The sequence below is a fragment of the Nothoprocta perdicaria genome, unplaced genomic scaffold, assembly GCF_003342845.1.
Source record: "Nothoprocta perdicaria isolate Ctin4 unplaced genomic scaffold, notPer1 scaffold_8, whole genome shotgun sequence".
Taxonomy (NCBI): Eukaryota; Metazoa; Chordata; class Aves; order Tinamiformes; family Tinamidae; genus Nothoprocta; species Nothoprocta perdicaria.
In genome coordinates this window covers 8,076,945-8,099,165 of record NW_020456087.1, presented here as the reverse complement: position 1 = coordinate 8,099,165, position 22,221 = coordinate 8,076,945, and the positions used below count along the sequence as shown (strand labels likewise).

At 33.2% G+C, this 22,221-nt stretch overlaps 1 protein-coding gene across 1 annotated transcript in view; it reads right to left on the bottom strand.

The window, feature by feature from the left end:
- Positions 1-220: 220 nt before the first annotated feature.
- TTC6 (tetratricopeptide repeat domain 6) overlaps positions 221-22,221 on the bottom strand; it is a 55,108-nt gene continuing 33,107 nt past the window's right edge. The window contains exons 11-29 of the mRNA XM_026051854.1: positions 21,585-21,760; positions 21,029-21,165; positions 19,254-19,423; positions 18,562-18,682; positions 17,202-17,352; positions 15,995-16,077; positions 15,531-15,612; positions 14,632-14,781; positions 13,468-13,602; positions 12,484-12,633; positions 11,785-11,925; positions 11,099-11,212; positions 9,834-9,953; positions 7,194-7,267; positions 5,276-5,486; positions 3,652-3,804; positions 3,296-3,466; positions 1,559-1,784; positions 221-491 (exon numbers count right to left, since the gene is read on the bottom strand). Of these exons, the coding sequence (XP_025907639.1) occupies positions 355-491; positions 1,559-1,784; positions 3,296-3,466; positions 3,652-3,804; positions 5,276-5,486; positions 7,194-7,267; positions 9,834-9,953; positions 11,099-11,212; positions 11,785-11,925; positions 12,484-12,633; positions 13,468-13,602; positions 14,632-14,781; positions 15,531-15,612; positions 15,995-16,077; positions 17,202-17,352; positions 18,562-18,682; positions 19,254-19,423; positions 21,029-21,165; positions 21,585-21,760 (2,702 nt within the window). The 3' untranslated portion in view covers positions 221-354. The remainder of the gene's footprint in view (positions 492-1,558; positions 1,785-3,295; positions 3,467-3,651; positions 3,805-5,275; positions 5,487-7,193; positions 7,268-9,833; positions 9,954-11,098; positions 11,213-11,784; positions 11,926-12,483; positions 12,634-13,467; positions 13,603-14,631; positions 14,782-15,530; positions 15,613-15,994; positions 16,078-17,201; positions 17,353-18,561; positions 18,683-19,253; positions 19,424-21,028; positions 21,166-21,584; positions 21,761-22,221) is intronic.

The window sequence follows — 22,221 nt, the reverse complement described above, 5'->3', positions numbered from 1 at the left end:
TAAATTTGGGGAGACTTAGTCTTTTTCCTCCTTTTATAATCAGTACAGTTGAGGCCTTTTGCTTATAAATTCCTCTCACCTCTCCTTCATTTTCCACATGACACAACCAATTTTCTCTTGGCCTCAACAAATAAAGAATGACCTAACGCTCATAAAAATTAAATGCAGCATCTTAAATATCTCTGGCTCCTTTTGCACTGAATCAGGGACATTTAGAAAATCGAAAATGCGTACAGAATATATGAGAATAAAGATAGATTAATAATTTTTTTTCTTGCACCAAAGAATTTTTTTTAACCGTCAATCTGAGAAATCAGTCAATTGAAACCATGTTACATTAGCACTGATATCTTTTCACATGGAATTAATCTGTTCTTGAATGCTGATTGCTTGTTTGTAGTCATCTAAAGCTTCTTTCCTGAAACCCAGTTTAGCACGAATATCAGATCTAAATTTATACATCAAGGCATCATTGGGCTGAATTGACAACGCTATAAAAGAAAAAAAAGATATTTAGGCATTTGTTTTTACGTTATTATATGATTCTCAGATAAACATGTACTAGAAGTTCATGTAAGTGCCCAAAATCTTTCCAAACATGTGCTCATAAGAAAAAATGGAAATCAGACTAATTAAATTTACATCAAAAAGTAAGCAACTTTGTTATAATATTTATACTTCAGATTTTTTCTTTTTTACTTTTTTGATTKTATTTATGATTCCCAGTTAAATTTTCCCCAACAGTAGAAACTATGCTTTCCTTGAAAACAGATGCAAAATCTAAGAGCAGAAACCTGTAACTRTTATATGGGATATGGGGAGGAATCCTTGGAAGGCAGCTGAATCTGGTGCCAACAGCAACGTAAGCAGGAGTAATGGGAGGAATATAGCTTAGTTATTTGAATTAAAGTTTTGTATTCTACTAAGATTAGGATAAAATTTTATTTCAGTTCTTGTTCTCTAACAACCATGTCTAATCCCAACATAAAAATATCACCTCAATCATGTGAAAGGCAGTATGAGAAAGAATTGATTCATGTTCAGGTACTTCATAAGAATATACTCAAAATAACTTTGGCTTACGAAAGCCAAATGCTCTTACAAAACTTGTTATGCATAGAACACATTCATGAAATCCCACATTTGTATATAAAACAAGCAATCTGTATGCTCTTTTCCAGTCACCTAGATTTTTTAACATGCCCAAATTCCCCAGACGTTTTAAGTATAGTGTTTTTCCACAACTTCTTGATACAATTTCATTTAAAAGCAGGATTCTGTTCAGCTGCTTTGAWACACAATATACAAATCGCTTTCTCTCCTACCCTGCATACTCTTATTAGTTTTGAGAATGAAAAAAAGTAATAGCAAATTTACTTAACTTCCTCTTTTTAATAACATCATCTTCTCATCGTAGATAGAAAATACACTAGCAAAATAAAGCTACTTTCTCAACTATTTAATAGTTGAGTAATATAACTATTACTCAACAAGTAATTTGTTCTCATAATTGTTAGTATTCTACCAAATGTAATCAGGCCCAGTAAATAAAGATTACCTGTTGAAATGTCTTTCTCAGCTAGATCATATTGCTTTAATCCATAATAGAGATTTGCCCTGTTAAAATACACTGCTGCAGAGAACGGACACAGAGAAACTGCCTTCTCAAAGTCTTCYTCTGCTTCTTTAATATTTTTTAATATTGTATTTGTAATAGCACGATTTATAATAGCAGATTCGTTTCTTGGCTCAAGTTGTAATGCCTTGGAATAATAGTCAAGGGCCTACAAAATACACAAAGATAAAACACACCTTTAAAATCAAGGAAGTAGATAATTCTACTTCTATTTTTTTCTATTAAAAATAAAAATTCTATTTTTTTTAATTATTTATGTTCGTAAATCTTTATTCATTCTGCTTAATGTTCCTTGTGCCTAGAAGAGAGAGGTACAGCACYAGCATGTCTATCCACAAATAGATAAATATACTATCAACTCCCAGATAGACTTTTGGAGAATATCTGCTCATGATGAATCACAACTATATTGCAGAAGAAATGAGCTACATTACTAATAAGATTTGAATGTACATAATACATACAATTTGAATTAAGCTAGAATATGAATTTATAATGCAACACGTATTCTTGAACATCTTCATAATGAGACACCTTCAGAGTAGAGTAAGAAATCAGAGAAGCAGAAGAGGAAAAACAGCCTCTGGAAGACCAATCATGAAAAAATGATACTAGATGGAGAAGAAAAAGAAATTACAAGATTGCAGGAGAAGCCGTATGCAGAGCACTGATCATGCACTCCTTAGGGATTTCTGGTTCAAGCCTAATCCTCACAGCATCTGACTCGAAGAAACTTATCAGAACATAAAACCATTCTCCTCTACATACACCAATTTCTTTTGCTGAATGAAGACAAATTGCCTACATTTAGAATCTTTCGCCAAGCGTGTACATAATGAACACCTCGGTACATATACTGCAAGCTGAATTGCTTACAGATGCAAAGCCAGGAGAGAATTAATTTGAGTAAACGAAATGTGCTGAAACATCAGCACCAGGCCTGGGTTTCCACAGCTGCTGAACCACAAAGTTCCAATCAAATAAAAGAGCAATCCTCAGCCTTTGCTCAGGAAGTGTGACAGAAATACCAAAGGATAAATCAGTGCTGAGACTTCCTCAGACAGAGAGAAATAAATGGTCCTTGCCTTCAAGCAATTTTTCAAGTCTCTTTGCAACAGGAATTTCAGTGTCCAACTCTTTTTTATTTGATTATCCCCACTGTATTTAAGCTGTATTTAAATCATTATGTGATTTAAAACTGAAATTACAGTGGCAACAGGAGAAGGATCCAACTTCTTGATTTAAGCCTTACCAGCAGGAGATTCTTTTTGTTTTCTTCTCATGGTGCCATAGTGAATCTGGGCAAATTATTTAGTCTCAATTTGCCATACTTTACAAGGCAGCTATGAGACCTAAGTAGGTTTTACTGAAATAACAGGAGAATTTAAGTATCTCAATTATTTATAGATTTTCAAAACGCTCATCATAACTGTCATGAATTTCAGTTCACACATACATATATATATATATAATAAAATGGCCAGAAGTAGGATAATTATTAGTTAATAATTGCTACAGATAAATTTATCTCCCATTAGAAGACAAAAGCTATGAAATTCAATGAAAGAAAAGTTCAAGATAATTATATTTGTAAGTAGTTTGGTATCAAGGGTATTTATACAAGGAAAGCAGTTCTGAAGAAGGTATGGAGAGAATTACCTGTGAAAACTGTCGATTGCGGAAGTAGATATTTCCTGCATTGAAATAGGCTAAGGCATAATTAGGATCAACAGAAATTGCATTTTGATAGTCCCTCATGGCACAAGATAGGTGTCCCATAAACTGGTTGATAATGCCACGATTTGTTAGCAGTGCTGCAGTGGTAGTGAGCTGAAAGATCACAACAGACACATGCTTATTTAGTTCACATTTTTACTGTAACTTTGTTTCTCAAAGATACATTCATTAAAAATGCAATTGCACCTTCTAATACAAATTGTCAGCTCTTCATATACAGCATGGACTGGTCTTATAACGAGTTCATTTTTGTGAAATCATATTAAGCTAATATTTACCTTTAATGCAGCATTTGTATCTTGAAATGCAGCAAAAGTTTCACCCATCCGAAGACAGACTGAAGCTCGTCCATCATAAGCAGCATGGCATGTTGGATCAATGTCAATAGCAATTGTAAATTGGTTCCAAGCTTTTTGAAACTTTCCAAGGGCCTAAAATGAATTGCAGTAGGTCCACAATAATAAAGCATATGAAATGCCAAGCAACATACTAATTTAGAGCAGAAGCATGTTTATATGTATAAAAGCACTTAGCTAAAATGCAAGAAAAAAAAATGCATTCAAATCCCTTGTTAATTGTGCAATACCCATTCTCCTTGTAAGTGTGTATCTGCCACAGCTGCTTTAACTGTAATATTACATATTCTCTAGCATAGAATCATAAAATGGTTGCGAGAAAGCACATTCAAACATATACTTAAATGGAACCCTGGCATACTATACTTCAGGAAGGATGCTGCACCATCGAGAAAGTGATAGATTCGGGGTGAGTAGGGCTCTTGGGACCATAATCAAAATGTAAACGCTTTACCTACTTTACAGATTGATTAAGTTAAGGGTGAAGGCCATCTTGTTAACTACAACAATACACATGTTCTTATATTTAAGTACAAAGGCACAATCAGACTATAGAAAAAGTATTGTATGAGTTTAGGCATCTCAATTAAGCACATACAACAGTATTAGCTTTCTGGGCTGCCACCTGTATCTAACGTGTCTAATTCCTACCTATATCTTGTTACTCACCAAGGCAGTAACTGTAGGTTTTTCTATTGCTTAACACTTAATTAAACACTGCAAAAGTATCAATTAGAATTCAATTGCATTGGCAAAGCTGTAAAAGGAAATTTGCATGAAACTTATCCAAAATGACCCAACACTGGTCACCCAACATTAGCCCCTCACTGAAAAAAATTCACAACATTCACAATTCAAGATATTTCAGGAAATCAGGTAGTATAATGCACAGTAAGAAAACCATAGGAATTATATAGAGACCAAAAAAAAATCTGATAAGTCATTACACACCCCTCTGTTAGTACAGGACTGATCATTTTTGAATACATTAAATAGTTTTTAGAGATTATTATACACATGCCCTTTTCCAAGGAATTTTAGCAGATTTGCTAGCATTATATTTTGTAAGTTTATATATATGTGTGTGTGTATGTGTATTTTTTTTATATATATATATATTTTATATATATATATATATAAAACACACACACACACATATATAAACTTACAAAATATAATATACACACACACACAGTTTTGTCAAAATAATTTTGGCCACTTTTTGTTTCAGTAAATAGCTCATACCCATGAAAAAAATCATAGTGCTTACTTAATCAGAGCACTATAAATGTGAATCAAATGAATGTAAGGTTATTTGATATGCCACTATATTCAAGAGCAAATATCTAACAAGATTAGGCACAAATGTGAAAAAAGAATAATAGTCTGCTCATTTATTTTAAACAAAAGGAGCTTCCATGAGAGTCACCATTTAACATATGGATTATTTTATCCTATCAGTCCCTTAGATCTACATTGTATAAATACATACATACAAAATTATTTTTATCTTGATTATGCATATTACTGACAATAAGATTTTTACCTGCAAGTTGTATCCTAAGCAAATTCTGGCTTTCACACACTTTGGATTCAGGTGAAGTGCTTTCAAGAAGTCTTTCTGTGCTTGTTTACGATCAGGCCCTTGTCCATTTTCCATGTACGAATTTCCTCTTTCAACATAAGCATCCACAGAAAGGGGGTCTAGTTTGAGAACCTGGTTAAATGACCTCACAGCTTCTTCAAACTCATTAATTCTAAAAATAGAGTTATGAGTATTAGCTTTGCTTACCTTTTTACCTATCTTATAAGCAATGTTCTCAGCTTATGAATGATCAGCAAGTACTACCACATAATTTCCTCAGAAAGCAGCTCAATTCTTACCAACAGACAAAATCTTTTCTTTCTCTTAGTTTTGTTTTCTCTATATGTGCTTCCCTAATGTTTATTATATCAGTGAATGCAGTTGGTCTAAGATCCTGTATTTTGAAATCCTTAGCCCAGTGAAGAAAACAGCAAGTCTCATTAACTTTTGCTGGGCCAAGTTTTTACTTTTTCAACATTTGTACTCAGCAGATTCTAATGTAGATTTCATCTGAGCCATTCATGCTATCCAAATGTCATCACCACCCATGCTTTTTTGTTAGTTTATTCAGACACAACTGTTCTGACCATAAATAATTTACTTCTAATATATGCCTTCCTTCTGTTTTTTTTCCCTCATACCAGCTTTTGAGCATATTCAAACTTGCRGGGTAAAAAAAGCTTATGCTCAGACACAGATTATTCTGTCTAGGAGTAGCCATCTGTAGAATTCTGTATCTCTTAGATAAAGATACAAAACTTTATACATTTAGAGTATACCAGTAAGGAACTAAAAGCATTTAACAAACTAAATACCAAAGAATGCTAGTATTTTTCTTCACATATAAAGTAAAAATATTAACAGGTACAGAGTCATATAATCAAGAAGACACTGTAAGATAAGAAGATGTTTTAATACAAGCTAAATTTCCAGATTCTAACTGGAGCATGGTTAGATTTATTTATGAAAAGACAAAAGATTAAATTTATATGCTGACATATAGGTTTAAGGGTTATAAACCAAAGGCTTTTTTCAAGCACAGCACTTTACACCAGAACAAGTCAGGACATCATGCCAAATATGTAGATGGGCAGTCAAGAACACATGAGGTTGTGGGATGAATCTTAAAATGGGCTGTAGCTGAGTGGTATGGGTCTGTGGATGACATCTATGCGGATGATAGATGATAGAGAAACTCTATAATAAAATAGATAAAACTAATTGGCACACAGATATAAACATTTCTATTATATCATAGTTACTATTTTCCAAGATGATCATTTACAGATTCCAGCTGTCACCATGATAAATAGACTAAAATACTGATGTACTTAATTCTTCCAAATTTTATTTATTTTAATGATCTAATAAATGTAATCTTTAATAATAAATTTCATTTTGATGAAATTATATTTTGGAATGTCAAAACAAAAAAATAATGCAATGAAAAACAGTGAGGCTTTTGCTTCGCTTTAAAGCGCAAAGTGCAGATCTAATCAGAAGCTGTATCCTAACTAACTTTGAACAAAGTAACCCAACTTTATATTATTTCCACTCTGCTTTAGGGGCAGGGATTTATATCTCTGTTTATCTCCCATAATTCTTTGTTCTTCAGTTATTTTCCTGGATCTATTTTATTGCCCTATTTTCTTTTGATTCTATCAGAAGCAAAAGTTCCAAAAAGGGAATTTTAATTTTAGTTGTTAAATTTGAAAGATACTTAATTTATTCTTTTTTTTTYCCATTCCTCTCAGGTACTTACTTTTCTTCCTGTTCTCAGTGTGCTCAATATTGAGTTCTCAATGTGCTGTGCTAGAGCATYGAGTTCAATAATTGCTCCCAATCCCTACTCTGCATCAAACAAAACCACCTGTCTTACCTGTGATAGCAGATTCCAATAGCTTGGAAGATCTGACTATCAAATGGACTGTGCAAAGCTGCTGCTTTGAAGTCCTTGAAAGAACAAAGATTTATATGTTTCAATATCTATGTAAGTCATTATTTTTAAGTATACATATTGAACATATTTAACTATATGCAATTTCAATATTACTGTTCCAGTAAAAAAAAATCTGATTACTTTCATGATAATATTTTCTGTAAATAACTTTTTTTTCCAAGACCTTTAAGTTTTTACTTTTACTAACATGCAGAATATTTGTCAAAATATATATAAATATATGAGGGAYGTGGAGCTTCTAGAGAGGGTCCAGTGGAGGCCAACAAAGATGATTAAAGGACTGGAACATTTCTCATATGAGGAGAGACTGAGCGAGTTGGRCCTGTTTTCTCTGGATAAMAGAAGACTGAGAGGGGATATGATTAACATCTATAAGTACAYGAAGGGAGAATGCAGGGAGGAAGAGGCCAATTTCTCATTGGTGGCCAGTGACAGGACAAGGGGTAATGGCCATAAGCTGGAGCACAGGAAGTTCCGTCTCCAGGTGAGGARGAACTTCTTTACTGTGRGGGTGACCGAGCACTGGAACAGGCTGCCCAGGGAGGTTGTGGAGTCYCCTTYTCTGGAGATCTTCMAAACCCGCCTGGATGCCRCCCTGTGCCACACACTCTAGGCGTCCCTGCTGGAGCAGGAGGGTTGGACTAGACGATCTCTAGAGGTCCCTTCCAACCTTAACCATTCTGTGATTCTGTGRAAATGTATACAATTTTAATATATGTTTTAATATATGYAATTTTAACATATTCTGTGATATGTGATTCAACAGAAAAAGTGTACAGGTACTTTTAAAATCAGTTATGAATAAGGAAGCACTTTAGGTCTCTGCATGGCAAAGCAATCAGGATGTTACAGAAGTGGTTTAGCTGATGCATCCATGAATTACAGCTACAAAATAATTCTTTGATTGTTCAAATGGGTATGGTAAAATAAYAGGTCTGCCTCTGAAAAACTACTGAGACACACTGCTCCAAGCCACCAAAGCCTTCCAAAGACTTCCCAACAAAGGAAAGAGGATTCTTGGTATGTGCAACTTGAACTATACTCTCTGCTCTGCATAGAGAGCAGAGCAAAAGCAGGATCCAAGTTCTAAAGATTAAGTTTGGCTAACTTTAGCCAAAGGTGCTATCCTGACAGGTTACTCCACACTTACCACAATCTACCAAGACAGGCAGCCCCTTTTAGCAATTCATTTCTTCTATAGATTAAAGTACATTTTTTTTCTGTTTTTTTCCAGTGCACCAAAATCGTATTAGAATATATTCAACTCAGTTAGCATGAATCCCTGCTTAAAACAGCTATATTCTAATTCAACAAGTACTATGCATGTRTACAGGTATATTTCTTGCAATAACACATTGACAAAACTGACTGAGAATGAATGCCTTGTGTGCCAAGCACATTTCTATCTGCTTCCTTCCTTAAATTAGGCGCAATGGTTTTGTGTCTATTGTTCAACCATCAGTTTGTAAATTTGTCTTCTCTACAATCTGTTCAAAGAAATTTTTGCCAGTTCTACTGGTTCTGCCCCATTTCCAGAAACCTCCAGTCTCCTTTCACTGCCCTTATCTTGCATCATCTCAGACTCTCATCTGAGCTATTCTGATCAATTGCATCTTGAAGTATGAGAGAGAGACGAATATAACAATAGCTCTATTTCATTTATTTCTATGCAAGCTCTATCAATGGTAAAGGGCTCTTGTCACAGATTTCCAGTAGAACATTTCTGAGTCACTGGAATGGGATTCATATTCATTTGTCAAYCTATATTTGGAAATAAGAAGAATTACTCTTTTTTTAGGCTGCCTATGCTGAAATTCATGATATCCCATCACAAAGATATCAAAGTTTAGTTATTAGACCACAAAGGAGGTAACAAATGCCTCCACTTTCCTCAGCTATATTAAAAAAAAAACACTTTGCTTTAAAGAAAATAAAAACTCAAACTTTTAAAAAGTTAAAATTTTAACTTTTAAAAAACTTCTTGGTTTTTTTTTAAACAAGAAAAAAACATAGGTTTGAAAAAGTGATGTTTAGCCCTGTTAGATCTCAAGACAGCTATTGCTATAACAGGTGTCTCACTTGCTGGAATTCCACCTACATTGTGAGCCAGTTTCAGGATCACATACTTCAAGAAAATTAACTTAATTTTTTCTTCCATTTCAAGAAAGATGGTCATTTATTCCCACACACACATAGAATAAGAGAATAGGTGACTTAATCAGAATCCTYCCTTTACACAGGCTTCTGCTGTGAGTTTATATGCACTTGCACTAAACACAATTTTTTCAATATTAAAAAAGAACAATCAAGTTCTTGCTTATTAAATTTTGTACAATTCCCAYATTCGACTTCCCATACAAATTTATTGCAGAACAGGTAAAACTGCAGTATATTTGCACTCTGCTGCCAGAGCACCATTAAGTGTTTAACCAAATAAGAATTGTGCACAGACTGCTTCAGAAGAAAGCAAAAAACGGCAGATTGGTCTTCATAACAGCAATGGAATAAATCTGTCAGAAAAAAAATCTAAATTTCCTGTTAACCAGAAGGATTCCATACCTCACATGCATTAGAATAATCACCAAGTTCCACATAGAGTAGTCCACGATTAATTAACACTTTAAAAATTATTTTCTTATTTGGTTCAAGCAAAAGAAGAATTCCATAATCTTTCAAAGCCTAAAAGACATAACATATATTTTAAGCAATAACTTATTCAGGGGGACGAAATGATACTTTAGAAATTAAACTTTCAAATTCCTACATATCATATGCACTAGCTTCAGTTTGATACATTTCAATGTTTGCAGATTGAGTTTAGCTGTATTTGGAACCCTCTATGATTACATATATATCCCCTTCTAGAGTACAGTAGCAAAGAAAATACAAATATATTAAATCCTGGCATAATTAAGACCTTTTTTGTAGTCACATGCATTTCAGAATTAGAATGTTATGTCCACATTTTAATTTAAGACTTTGCTTTTTGATGATTCTAAATCAATTAATCAGGATATAATATCAAAACAAGGAACTTTTAAAATATAATTTATATAAAATTATTATTGAGAAATCTAAGAATTAGACACATTAACCAGGTTTTGGTCAACTGTAGACAGGAAAAGCCTCAGTTCACAATGTTATTAAAACTGAACAGTATTTTCCAACAATATTTGAAGAACTATAGTCTCTTTTTTTTCACCTGATAATTTTACTTTTTTTTTTTTTCACAGTATAGTAAGGGCAATTAGAGAGTTTAGGGCTAACATCACAAAAAGGCCTTTGAGAATAGCATTCCATATACTAGCCACTTTAAGGAAGTCCTATTCCTTAACACTTTCAAATCTAGAATCAGCTTTATAGAAAAAAAAAATCTAATAGTTAAATCTAGTAGATTTCTCTCCTCATGAAAAACATAACTCAGCATGAGCTTTTTCACCACCCAAAGTTTTGCCTATCTGTGTTCTCTTGTGCCTTTGGCATATGATAAAACTAGGAAGCAGAAACTTTTAGGGACAGTTGACTGGCAAGTCAACAGAAGTTGAAATATGTGAATGAGATTTCATGTTCAACAAATCACAATTTTGATAATGCCTTCTCCTGGATCTAGTCCTTAGATTTTTCAAGGGATATCAATGTGTAATTAATATGACTGTAAAGAAGGAGGGAGGGAGGGAAGGAGGGAGGGAGGGAACTCTTGAAAACAATTTCTTGAACATCTCATTCAGAAAGAAATTGTAAGAGATTAGAATTCTGATTTACTGTCAATAAACAGCTATTATGAACATGAGTGATCATGTGATGTTGAAAGATGAATACCATACCTTTCTGAAATCCTTTATTTGATGATAAGAGACTGCTCTATTATAATATGCCAAAATGCAGGATTTGTTGAGGTCTATAGTTTTAGAAAGATCTTCAATTGCAACCTTATATGTCTGCACATGCAAAAACACATTGTATAAATTATAATTCACAATTCACAGCACTACATATTCTTGCTTAAATAATAGCCTATTGTAAAATTTGATTTCAGTTTTTGGTTTACATTCAGCATTGGAAAGCATCCTACTATTTTTAGGACCTTAATTATGGACTAGTTACTGCAGTTCTCTTCAGTTTTGCAGAAACTTTATCTGGACAAACCCCACATTCTTAGTATTTGCTTATATCATATTCATTTAATGCAATACATTATCAACCATTCATTTCATTAGCAAAACCAGAAAGTGGCTTCAAAGGGAAAGCAATAAAGTTAGAGTTCAACTAAATCAAAAAGTTAATCAAGTAGAATTTCTTCCTTTCACAGCAACACTAGTTTGCAAAGCTCTTACCACCGCTTGGGACTAAAGTAGGATAGATTATCAAAGGGAGATATAGACACCCTCCTCTATCATCAGCTCAGTCTGCATCTATGCAGTCCTGCTTTATGTTCCATGTAGATTCTCAATCCAGATGAACTGGACTTGTGTGTTACACTGAAATATACAACACTAAACGATATTCCTACCTTGTTTTGATACTTTAAAAGTCCTCGGTAAAAATAAGCTCTCACACTGTTAGGATTAATTTTGAGAGCCTCATTACAATTCAGAATTGCCTTAGAGTATCTGCYTTTACTTCCATAATAAACAGCACGACTCATATATGCCTGTAGAAATAGAGACAGTATGGTAATGTGCTACAACATTGAAAAGTTGGTGTTTTTACAGTRGACAGATATTAAAGCAAAAAATGTTAAGTTTCATTAAAAAAAATGATCTTGTGAACCATATTCATATGAGAAAAAAATGTAGGATGTATCAATAACAGCAAAGAAAAGTAGCAAGAATATTGAAACAAAAAAAGAGTTCAAACAAATGAGCTAAAAACTGAATGTAGGAAAAATCTTTGGATTTGAAAAGRAAAAAAAAATCCAAAGAAAGGTTATTAAAGAGGCAAACACATACTAAAAAAAAGAGAAGAAAAAGCCCAAATGATGAGTAAATTATTCTTTAAAAGAAATCACTGAAGCTGCTTTGAAGCAAAAATAGTTTCAGCAAGATGAAGAATGTGCTCTGATATTCTTATATCTGACATTCAGAAAAAAAAAAAACACGAGCAACACACTAGCTGGCACATTATAAGCAGTATACCAATAAATGCAGAATGTCTCATTCTTTGAGCTCATTATGAAGTGACTCACAGAACCCAGGAGTCTTCATATTACCTGGAAATGTGACGGACAAAGTGCAAGTGTTCGATTGAAATCCTGGATGCACTTAGCTTGGCCGAGCTTCATTCTACACAGCCCTCGCTGATAGAAAGCATCAGGATAGCTTGAATGCAGTCTGATCGCCGTAGTGAAAGCATCACAGGCCTAGAGGGAAAGTATATCATTTAGATTAAACCTGACACTTTCATACATAGTTTAAACCATAGGCAGTTGCTTAACTGACTGATTTGTAAATAATCCTAATTTATGCAGTTGGAACTCAACATACATCTGCATTGCTTTTTAGTGTTTTTTATCTGTTTACTACTACTAAAAATTCTGTAATATTTAATTCCCTAAACAGTATAATAATCACACTGGGGTACACTCTAATCCATTTAAGAATTTTTTTTTCCAGTGAGACTGCAAAGGTTTTACCAAACATGGTCTTCTGCCTGTGAAGAGCTGAGATAGTGAGGTTATTTATTACAACAGACAACAAACTGGTTAACCTACAAATCTTTTGAAATCCAACTAATGTGCACTGCACATTAGCTTACAAAGTCATGGTCTTTTCTGGGCTCCACAGCTATAATGCCAGGCCTGCATTGACACAGAAAGTCGCCTTTTGTGACTGTCATATGCCACCACATTAAACATTTCAGATGCTTCCGACAGCTTTCTTCCAAAGGAATATCAATTATGACTGTCAGATTTAGAGGCAAACAAGGCAAGAAATGGTTCTGCAGGCCAATGAAATTCTGATAATTCAAATAATTTCAACCTAGAACCTTTTAATAAATCAAAAATTGAATCCTATTAAGTAAAATATTGAAATAAAAACATTGGCATGAATTCACATCTGGCATCATGAGCAAAAGGTTTGTTAAAGGCAGTGGAGACTGCTTAATATAGTAAAATCTTTTATTCAGCTTTTGTAGCTGTTGTTTTCAGAGAGTAAATTCAAAGATCAACAAAGTCTGTATAACTGATACTAACCTGCAATAAGCGTACTTGCTCCATATAACACAGGCCTATAAGATAATACATTTCTGCAGCCTCAAATGTATTAGGTAGGGTTCTTCCTGAAGCGATCAGGAGCTTTGTGGCTCGTTTAAAACTTTCCATAGCTTCCTGCAATACAAAGAATATTCATAGTTGTAAAGTACTTGATTAAAAGTCTGCAAGACTTAGAGTTATTCTTAATTCTGTTTAAAAGTTTTCTTAATCTTTGGAACATTAACCTATAAATGACAAGTCTGGTGCTCCCTTGGTGTTGGGAGACAGTAATACTCTTGATGCTTCGTATAAACAACAGTTCAGAAAAAAAAAAATCTTCATTTACATACTGCAAAGAAGCTAGCGTACACAACACAGAAGTAACATTTATTTATACAGTTATTTATAAAAATAATTAAAAACAACTATTCATTAATGAATTTTACTTGTATTTTTTCTTAGGAGGAGGTACATCATTTGGTGGTGTCTGTTGATAATGAAATATTTGCTGCTGGTTTCTTTATGTAAAGACATATACATATATAAGACATATACATGTATATGTATATTCCATATACAACTTGCAGAAATCTATTGCCCATTAAGAAACACGTTAAGATCAATTCTGCACAGGCATTAAAGCAATTTGACTTCAGATAGTAGCATCTCAAAACCTTCATGCCTCACAGATGTGGGCAATGATTTATGGATGGTTTTGGTTTAAAAGAGATTTAAGGAAAACAATCAGCACATTAAAACTAGTTTAAGATAAGCCATTCCCCTAACTTTAAAGGATTATTAAAACTAGTTTAAGATAAGCCATTCCCCTAACTTTAAAGGATTATGAAGGGACAGTGATAATGACAGAGACTTCTGGGACAAATTCTTTTTGGACCTCCAGAAACCAGCTTTGTCCAAAGGCTGAAATTTTAAATACCAAGAAGAGTAAAAGAATTACAGCATTTTTTTCTTATATGAGTCTACCAAAAAAAAAAAAAAAAAGTTGAACTATTAGTGTGTGTCAATGGTGTTTAAAGTCTTATTTGCCTCCTATAGCTTGAACAGATACTGCAAAATTTTACTCATATAATGATTTATCTCATAAAGTACTAAAAGAATACAAAAACAAAACACTGACACGTATACAATGTAAATGTTTCTAACCTTAGTTTTCTTGGCTTTCATTTGTATTTTTCCAAGGAAAACATACATGGAAGGCTCAGGCTGATTTGCGATAACTTCACACATGCAYTCTATGGCTTTATTGTGATTTTGACAAAATGACTGAATGAGAGCTCGCTGAACAGGCTGAGACTTGAAGGATTCTGGAAGAAAACCATCACTGTTTGCCTTAGCAGTCATAAAAATATTAAACAATTTCATACAAAAGTTTGAAAATTACCAGCAAGTGTAGTTCAATTGCTAAATATGTCCAAATTTTTATCTTTCTTTCCCCACATAAAAGAAGGTTTTTTCCATGCAAGCATGCACTTATTTTCCTTTTACTTTTTATTTTTTATTTATTCTTATTCCCTGTGTATCCATTACTGTTCACTACTACAGATAGGAAGTTTTTGACACAGTGTCTTGCTTTATGGCCAGCACATAATAAAGACAACTATACTGCAATATTTTAATTGTTAAAATGCATTGAAAAGATTCAGTCATAAATCTATGTCATATCTCGTAAGGAAAGATCACATATAAGGACAAAATAGAATTTCTTTAATGTTAGAAATAAGGTGGAAATAAAAAACGACAAACACACAAAAGATACCGAAAATTTGAAATCACACGTGATACCGCTGGCACTAATRTACAGCAACATTATTTCAAGGCTCTATTCATGCAAACAAAATACACAGGAGAACAAGAATTTTAGCTGACTCATGGTAACTAGCCTTGAGCTTAAATTTTTAAACAATTCCTTGCTTAGAGATTCACACATATATGGTTCATACATATTCCTTGCTTAGAGATTCATACATATATGGTTCATACATATTTCTTACATACATAGAGATCCATGTATATATGGTTCACAAAAACCTATGCAAATTTACACTACCTTCATCCATTTCTGAAACTTGGTGAATACATAAGCTTGATAGCTCATATTTCTTCATTTCCATTAAGTACTTCCCCCTATAATGAAAAATTTGTTGAATGCAGTTAGCAAAGCTATCTCCAAGTACTTTTTCCAGTACTGCTGGCATAACTAAAAATCTACAATTTGCTTTCTTTAGTATAAAAAGAAAAAAAATAATGTCTTCCAATAAAAACAGCTAAGGTTTTTTGTTTGTCTTTTTGAGAGGTTTTTAACAGATGTGAAGTTCTTCAGGTTGAAAACTGCTATCATAATAATGCATTTTTTGTACTCAAACACACTCAGAGCAAATTACAAAGGATATGAGGGCATTAACCAATAAGATTCCAAACTGGATTTTTTTCTTTTCTTTTTTTTTTTTTTTTGCAAAAGTGAGGTATCTTTGAAGACTTTAACAACTTGTTTCAATCACTTTCCTACCTTAATATGTAAAACTGTGATTTGTTTGGATAAAGATGAATGGCTCGATTTATATCCCTCACAGCATCTTGTAAATTATGAATCTGTAATTAAGAAAGTAAAAAACAGTAATTTAATTGCTAATATGAATGCAGTTTGAAGAAAATTAACACTTCTCACCATGGTTCTGCAGGATGCAATGTACACACCATACTAACTCATTAGGTACATATGTCTTCTGCACAGAAATTCAGAATTTTCTTGCTAAAAGGTCCAACTCGTGCATCCTGCACAATTTACAAATGTCTGTGCATGCGGTCCCCATCATTTTCCTTTAGACCACGACTGGTCTAAGACTGATACATCCACCTGGGTTAACTGCTCTTCAAAACTGTCATCAAAGAATAGTTATAATGGAATGCACCCACTGCGCTTTATTCACCTGCTTTATTTATKTCTGTTATCTGAACTCTGTAAATAAAACTACAAAAGCAATCTAGGTTTTGGTAGATTGCTTCCAATACAAGCTATGATTAAAGACTGAAACCAAAGACATATATAATTGATCAGCCTGGATGGATTCTGTGCTGGAAGTAATTTCTTTTAGATATGCTACAGAAGAAAATGAACAGTCCAAGCAATCTCTCCAAACATTATGGAAACAAATTAAGCATTGTGAGGTTGAASAGTTTATTCAGTTCTGCCACAGAAAATGGAAAATTGTCAGAATTGTCACACTTCATTATTCGCACTCCTGGGGATCTCAAATAATTGCTAATAAAATCTGTCCTGAAATCCTATGTAGGAGGATAAAATATTCAGGTTCACAAGAAATTAAAATTTTGCAARTGTTTTCTTTTCTATTTGTAGTAAAACAAATTTAAATCTCCTCAAAAATAAGAACTCTGAAGAAAAAAAGTTTAGGAAAAAAAGTTTTTATTTCAAAATGTCTTTCATATTTCAAAAATACATATTATTACAGAATATTAGATGTAAACTGATCTAAAAAGATAAAGCTAAAGAAAAAATATGCTATATCACTGTATCATATCAACAATAATTTACAATAGTTACAACGTATTTTATAATATAACAGTGATGATCACTACTTGAAACATATTCTAACATCWTTGTTAGATCAAGGCATAAGTAAGTGTTAAAATACACAAACATAAATCTAAATAGAGCAATGTTGAATGGCAAATAACAAAAAAAATGAACATCTTACCTTATGATATGCTTGGGCTCTACATATATAGGCTTGAACATCGAGAGGATCGACTTCGATGGCATCAGTAAACAGCTGAATAGCTTTGTAGTATTGATCCAGATGTAGCAGCATTATCAAACCAATGCTTAGGTAAGCAAAGGTGACAGATCTAGAAACAGATTTTTCCTCCTTTTGTTAATGATATAACATGAAACGTCATTGTATTTGCCATAACTTCAACTTTTACACCTTTTACAACATATATATTTTGTAAAGCTAGACTTTGAATAGCACATAGTTCGTGCAGTGACCACAAAACACATTACTCATTATCAATTATCTCAAATACTAATGTAGGCATATGTAGGCAACACAGTGAATGACAATATTGGTATTAAACTACCTCCTTCAGACAAACACTCATTAGAATAGCTTTGTTACAGGCTTTGGTCAGCCTGTTACATTTGACTACACGCTAGAAGCTCTCTCACCAAAACCAGCACTTCAAATGCAATTTATGAGGAAGGTATGACAAATTCATCATGATAGCTGGACATGGAATAGCCTTAGTTGGCAATTTTGTAAGAACACACACTCGTACCAGAAATGATGAATTCTTCAACAGCAACATTTTTGGTTCGGAAGACTCTGGCAAAACACAGACATTTTCCATCCAGTCTGCTACTTCCTTTTTTGACATTTCACTTGACTGGCTGTTATCAGTCTGTATTTCTAGGGTCTGCAGTAACCTGTACAGTCCTCTCATGTAGGCTGTTTCTAGGCAAACTTCTAATCCTTCTCTAGCAGAACCACCCAAGAGCAAGAGCTGAGGGAATTTAGACCGGCCCAAGGCCTAAAGATTGGACATGGAAGTCATTCAGTCACCTGCTGTCAAAGATCATAAGCAGTAACTTTTATTTCAGCAACATCATATATTTGTCTTTGCTTAACAAAATATTGTGGCGTCTTATTTTGAAATAACATTTGGCTTTTTTACCTATATTGCAGAAAATTTATCTCCCAAAGACTAATTCAAGCACAAGCAAGATGATTCAAGCACAAATGATAACTGTAATAAATACTTTTCATCTTTTGTCTTCCAAAACTTAGTAACTTATTTGTCATGTTCCCATGAAAGACAAAATAAAGTTAAAATTTAAAATAAATTAACAACTATTTTCATTCACACAAAAGCAAATGATTCAAAGATTAAAATAAGATTATGTGTTTAAGATGTTTAACATAAGATGTTTATGTCTGCACTAATTCTAGTCTATATTCAGATATCAATTATGATTCTACTTTCCTTTACTAGCACTTTTATGCTCCCATTTAACCAGAATATAAACAAAATATATTAAAATTCAAATCTAATCACCTGTCTAATGCCAGGACGCTTTCAAAGTCACAGATTGCAAATGACCATTGACACTGTTCTGCATAAATGACCCCACGATGAAGAAAAGAAGAAAAATTTTCCTGAGTGTCATTGATGAGCACTGTGGGAGGAGAAGAATAAAAATCAATTGGTCAGATATTCATATATATATATATATATATATATATATATATATGAATATCTGACCAATTGATTTTTATCATATATATATATATGTTTATCATATATATATATATGTTATTTTATATAGTTTATCTACACATTATTCCTTACTCTATCTTTCTTAAATAAAAAACATAAAGCATTTTAGATCATAACACAAAACACTCAAAATGCCTTCAAGAACATAATTACACTTTTCAGGTAACTCCACTCAAAATGTTAAAGTGAAGAAAGMAAGCTTCAGGGAGCCAAGGGGAAAATAATTGAAAGGATAAAAAGAGTAAGAGCCAATATTTAATAGTGACCTTTAACAGAAATCAAAACAAGCAAGTCACTACAAGTGCTGAGTGGTTACAGTCCATTTCAATATTTACAGCAGGAAATAAATGCAATATTTGTGATATTAGAATGTAGTAAATACTAGTGAATAGCCAGTTCTCTTTTAAACAATAAATACATCCCGAATTAAAAAAAAAAAAAAAAAAAGAAAGAAAAAAAACATGTATTACCAGAAACACTGAAGTCCTGCAGAGCTCTTTTTGGATCAACGTGTCGTAGTATGCAACCTCTGCAGTAGAAAGCTAACCAACAGAAAGGGTCTAGATGAAGCGCTGCTGATAAGTCTTCTACTGCGTTTCTATACTGCTGCTGTTTAGCATATGCCCTTCCTCGATACAGCCTAGTTAAAAAAGATTCTCTGTAAATACAATTTCTCTGTTCTCCCCGAAATTCTAGACACTAGCAATATACTTAAAGAAGATAAATCATAAGCTCAGATAGAACAGTGTAAATAGTGTGAATACAGGTGAAAAATATGAATAGACAACAAGTATTTTATCAATGCAAATTATAAACCTTATGTTTTCACATCGCTGAAATTARTTTTCACTGTTTTCCAACGTGCCTTAATGCCACATCCCACTTCTACACAGAATTGTCATATAAAATATAAACAGTTCTTTTCTAAATGTAACATAATAAAATCAGTTCTGCCAGAATTACATCATGTGCTTAACTCTACATAAACACAGGGCAATGACACTATTAACAGAGCTCATGCATGCACATCTGAGCTTCGGTGAGTACAGGGATTTCAAAAAGTTCACTGGAGCTTTGTGATACTTCAAGATATCGTGTCCTTGTCAGAGTTCTCGGAAGCATTAGTGAATAACATTAGTAATGCAACCATACTTCAGAAGGAAATTTTGCCTGACTCYGAGGTTCCTCATGATGAACAAGATGGACTGGCAAGTAACAGATATCCCTGAGGGCATCCTTCAYGAGCCATTTACATTCATTTTGGATGGGGTTCAGTTCCCAGTTTAAACATCTAAACTTAAGTATCTATTTGTAGATGCCAACAACATATGCTAGGTGTCTGRCTTTCCATTATAGATGATGAAGATTGAATCATTCAAGAAGATGAGAGCAATTTAGTTCATCCAAAAGTACACACTTACTGGCTGCTCAGGAGAATACAGCTTCAGGCTTTATGGAAGAGCCTGGATATGTGCTCAGGCTATCTAGCCTCTACTGACCAACAACTACTTTGCCCAYGACCATAAAAGCAACTCAGAAATCTACATTTCAAGAAGACAGSATGCTAACACATAAATTGAGGTATCATAATATAATACTGAATTTACACTTTTATTTATACTTTGTATTCATGAAGACAGCTTGGAGGACAGAAAGAATGTAAATCTTTGTGGGAATGATTTTAAAAGTCTTATTTATTATTGGCAAAATCATACGAATTTTTCTCAGTCTCTAAAAATCAAAGTCAAAAGCAATATCCTAACTAAATTCTAATAAAAAAAAGATAATTCATATTCACATTCACATAATCATAATTTTCACAGAAAACATTAATTCAGCAAAATGCTAAAACTAGAAGTGCCAAGGCAACCAATGGATATTAGGCATAGAACTATTTAATCCCTAAGGACATTCTTCACTTTGAGCATGTATTTAAATCCAGTTCTTCAGAGCAAAGCATATATTCATGTACCTTAGTCCAAATGACTCCATATTTGCATAACTCCAGCAGGATCTGAGCACACGGTTTTGTGCTTAGCTAAATTAAGGTCTAGGGACTAATCCAAAGTCATTAAAGCAATACAAAAATTCCCCAATGACTATGATGGCCTAGAAGTCTTATTCTATTCCTATTAGAATGCAGTTGCTTTATTATTGTTTAATGCATATTCAATCTTCTACATATTAATATTATTGTAATAATCCACTTAAAATTCAAATACTTCTGTCAAGCTATATATTATACCTTGCCTGAGCATTCATGGGGTCTTCCTTGATCACAGCAGTAAAATCCTGAATAGCTGTAGTAAAAATTGAACGGTCAAAGAAATGTATTCCATGCTTCATAAGGGCATCTGTTCTTTTTGGGTTGTACTGAAAACACTATGACAAAAAAAAAAAATCATTATTTTATTCATTATTATTTCTGATGTTTTAAAACCTTATCCAACAACCAAGAAATACATTCTTGCATTGTCAGATTTTTGTTTTTATTCTCTTGTTCTTTAATTTCTTTGCTCATTTCTGTTAACTGTAAAAGTGAAACACAAAACCAGTGACGCTAGCTTATAACTGCCTCATAATTTGTAGATATTCAGTAATTCACTAAATTATCTGACAGAAGTAATGGAAATTACATATTTACTCCACAGCATGACTTGTTTTTAATCATTATTGAAAGGATATCAGTTCTCCAAACTACTTGCCAGATATATCCAAATGCAGTTAAATATATTAAAGTTACTACACTAAATTATACAAAATTACTACATTATTGTAATAATACAGAAAGGTGAGCTTACTTTGGCATAATCATCCATGGCCAATAATAAATTATCTTCCTCCGAATACAACTCAGCTCTCTTGAAGTAAGTATCATCATCTGTAGGGTTGCATTGTATTGCTGAGCTGTAATTGACGATTGCCATTGTATAATCCCCCATTTTTTTATAAATTTCAGCTTTTGACAGATAAGCATCTGAAACAGCCCACAAACATATAAAAGACATTATTTAGCAGCCACAGCAGTAACTCACCTCCTTACAGGGAAAATGAATACCATTMTTAGAAACAGAACGATATCATTGGGAAGCCCTGTTTTGTTCTGAGCAATAGATCCTGAAAGCTTGGAGTTCTGTGCTTAGTCCTTGAGCCCACAGAGCTCAAGTACCTGACAGCTCCTGTAGGATTCCTGGGCACTCTGCAGAATCCCAGATACTCTCAGACATTTTAGGCTGTGAAATATAGGGCCATTTACCACAGATCACTAAACAAGTTATCCCATGTACGTTGCCAACCACAAACATTTCCCAACATCTTTTAACAAACTTCTAATGAAGGAAGATTAGAGAAAAAGCCAAACTTGCAATAAAATAAAGTAAAGTAAAGTAAAGTAAAGTAAAGTAAAGTAAAGTAAAGTAAAATAAAATAAAAATAGCA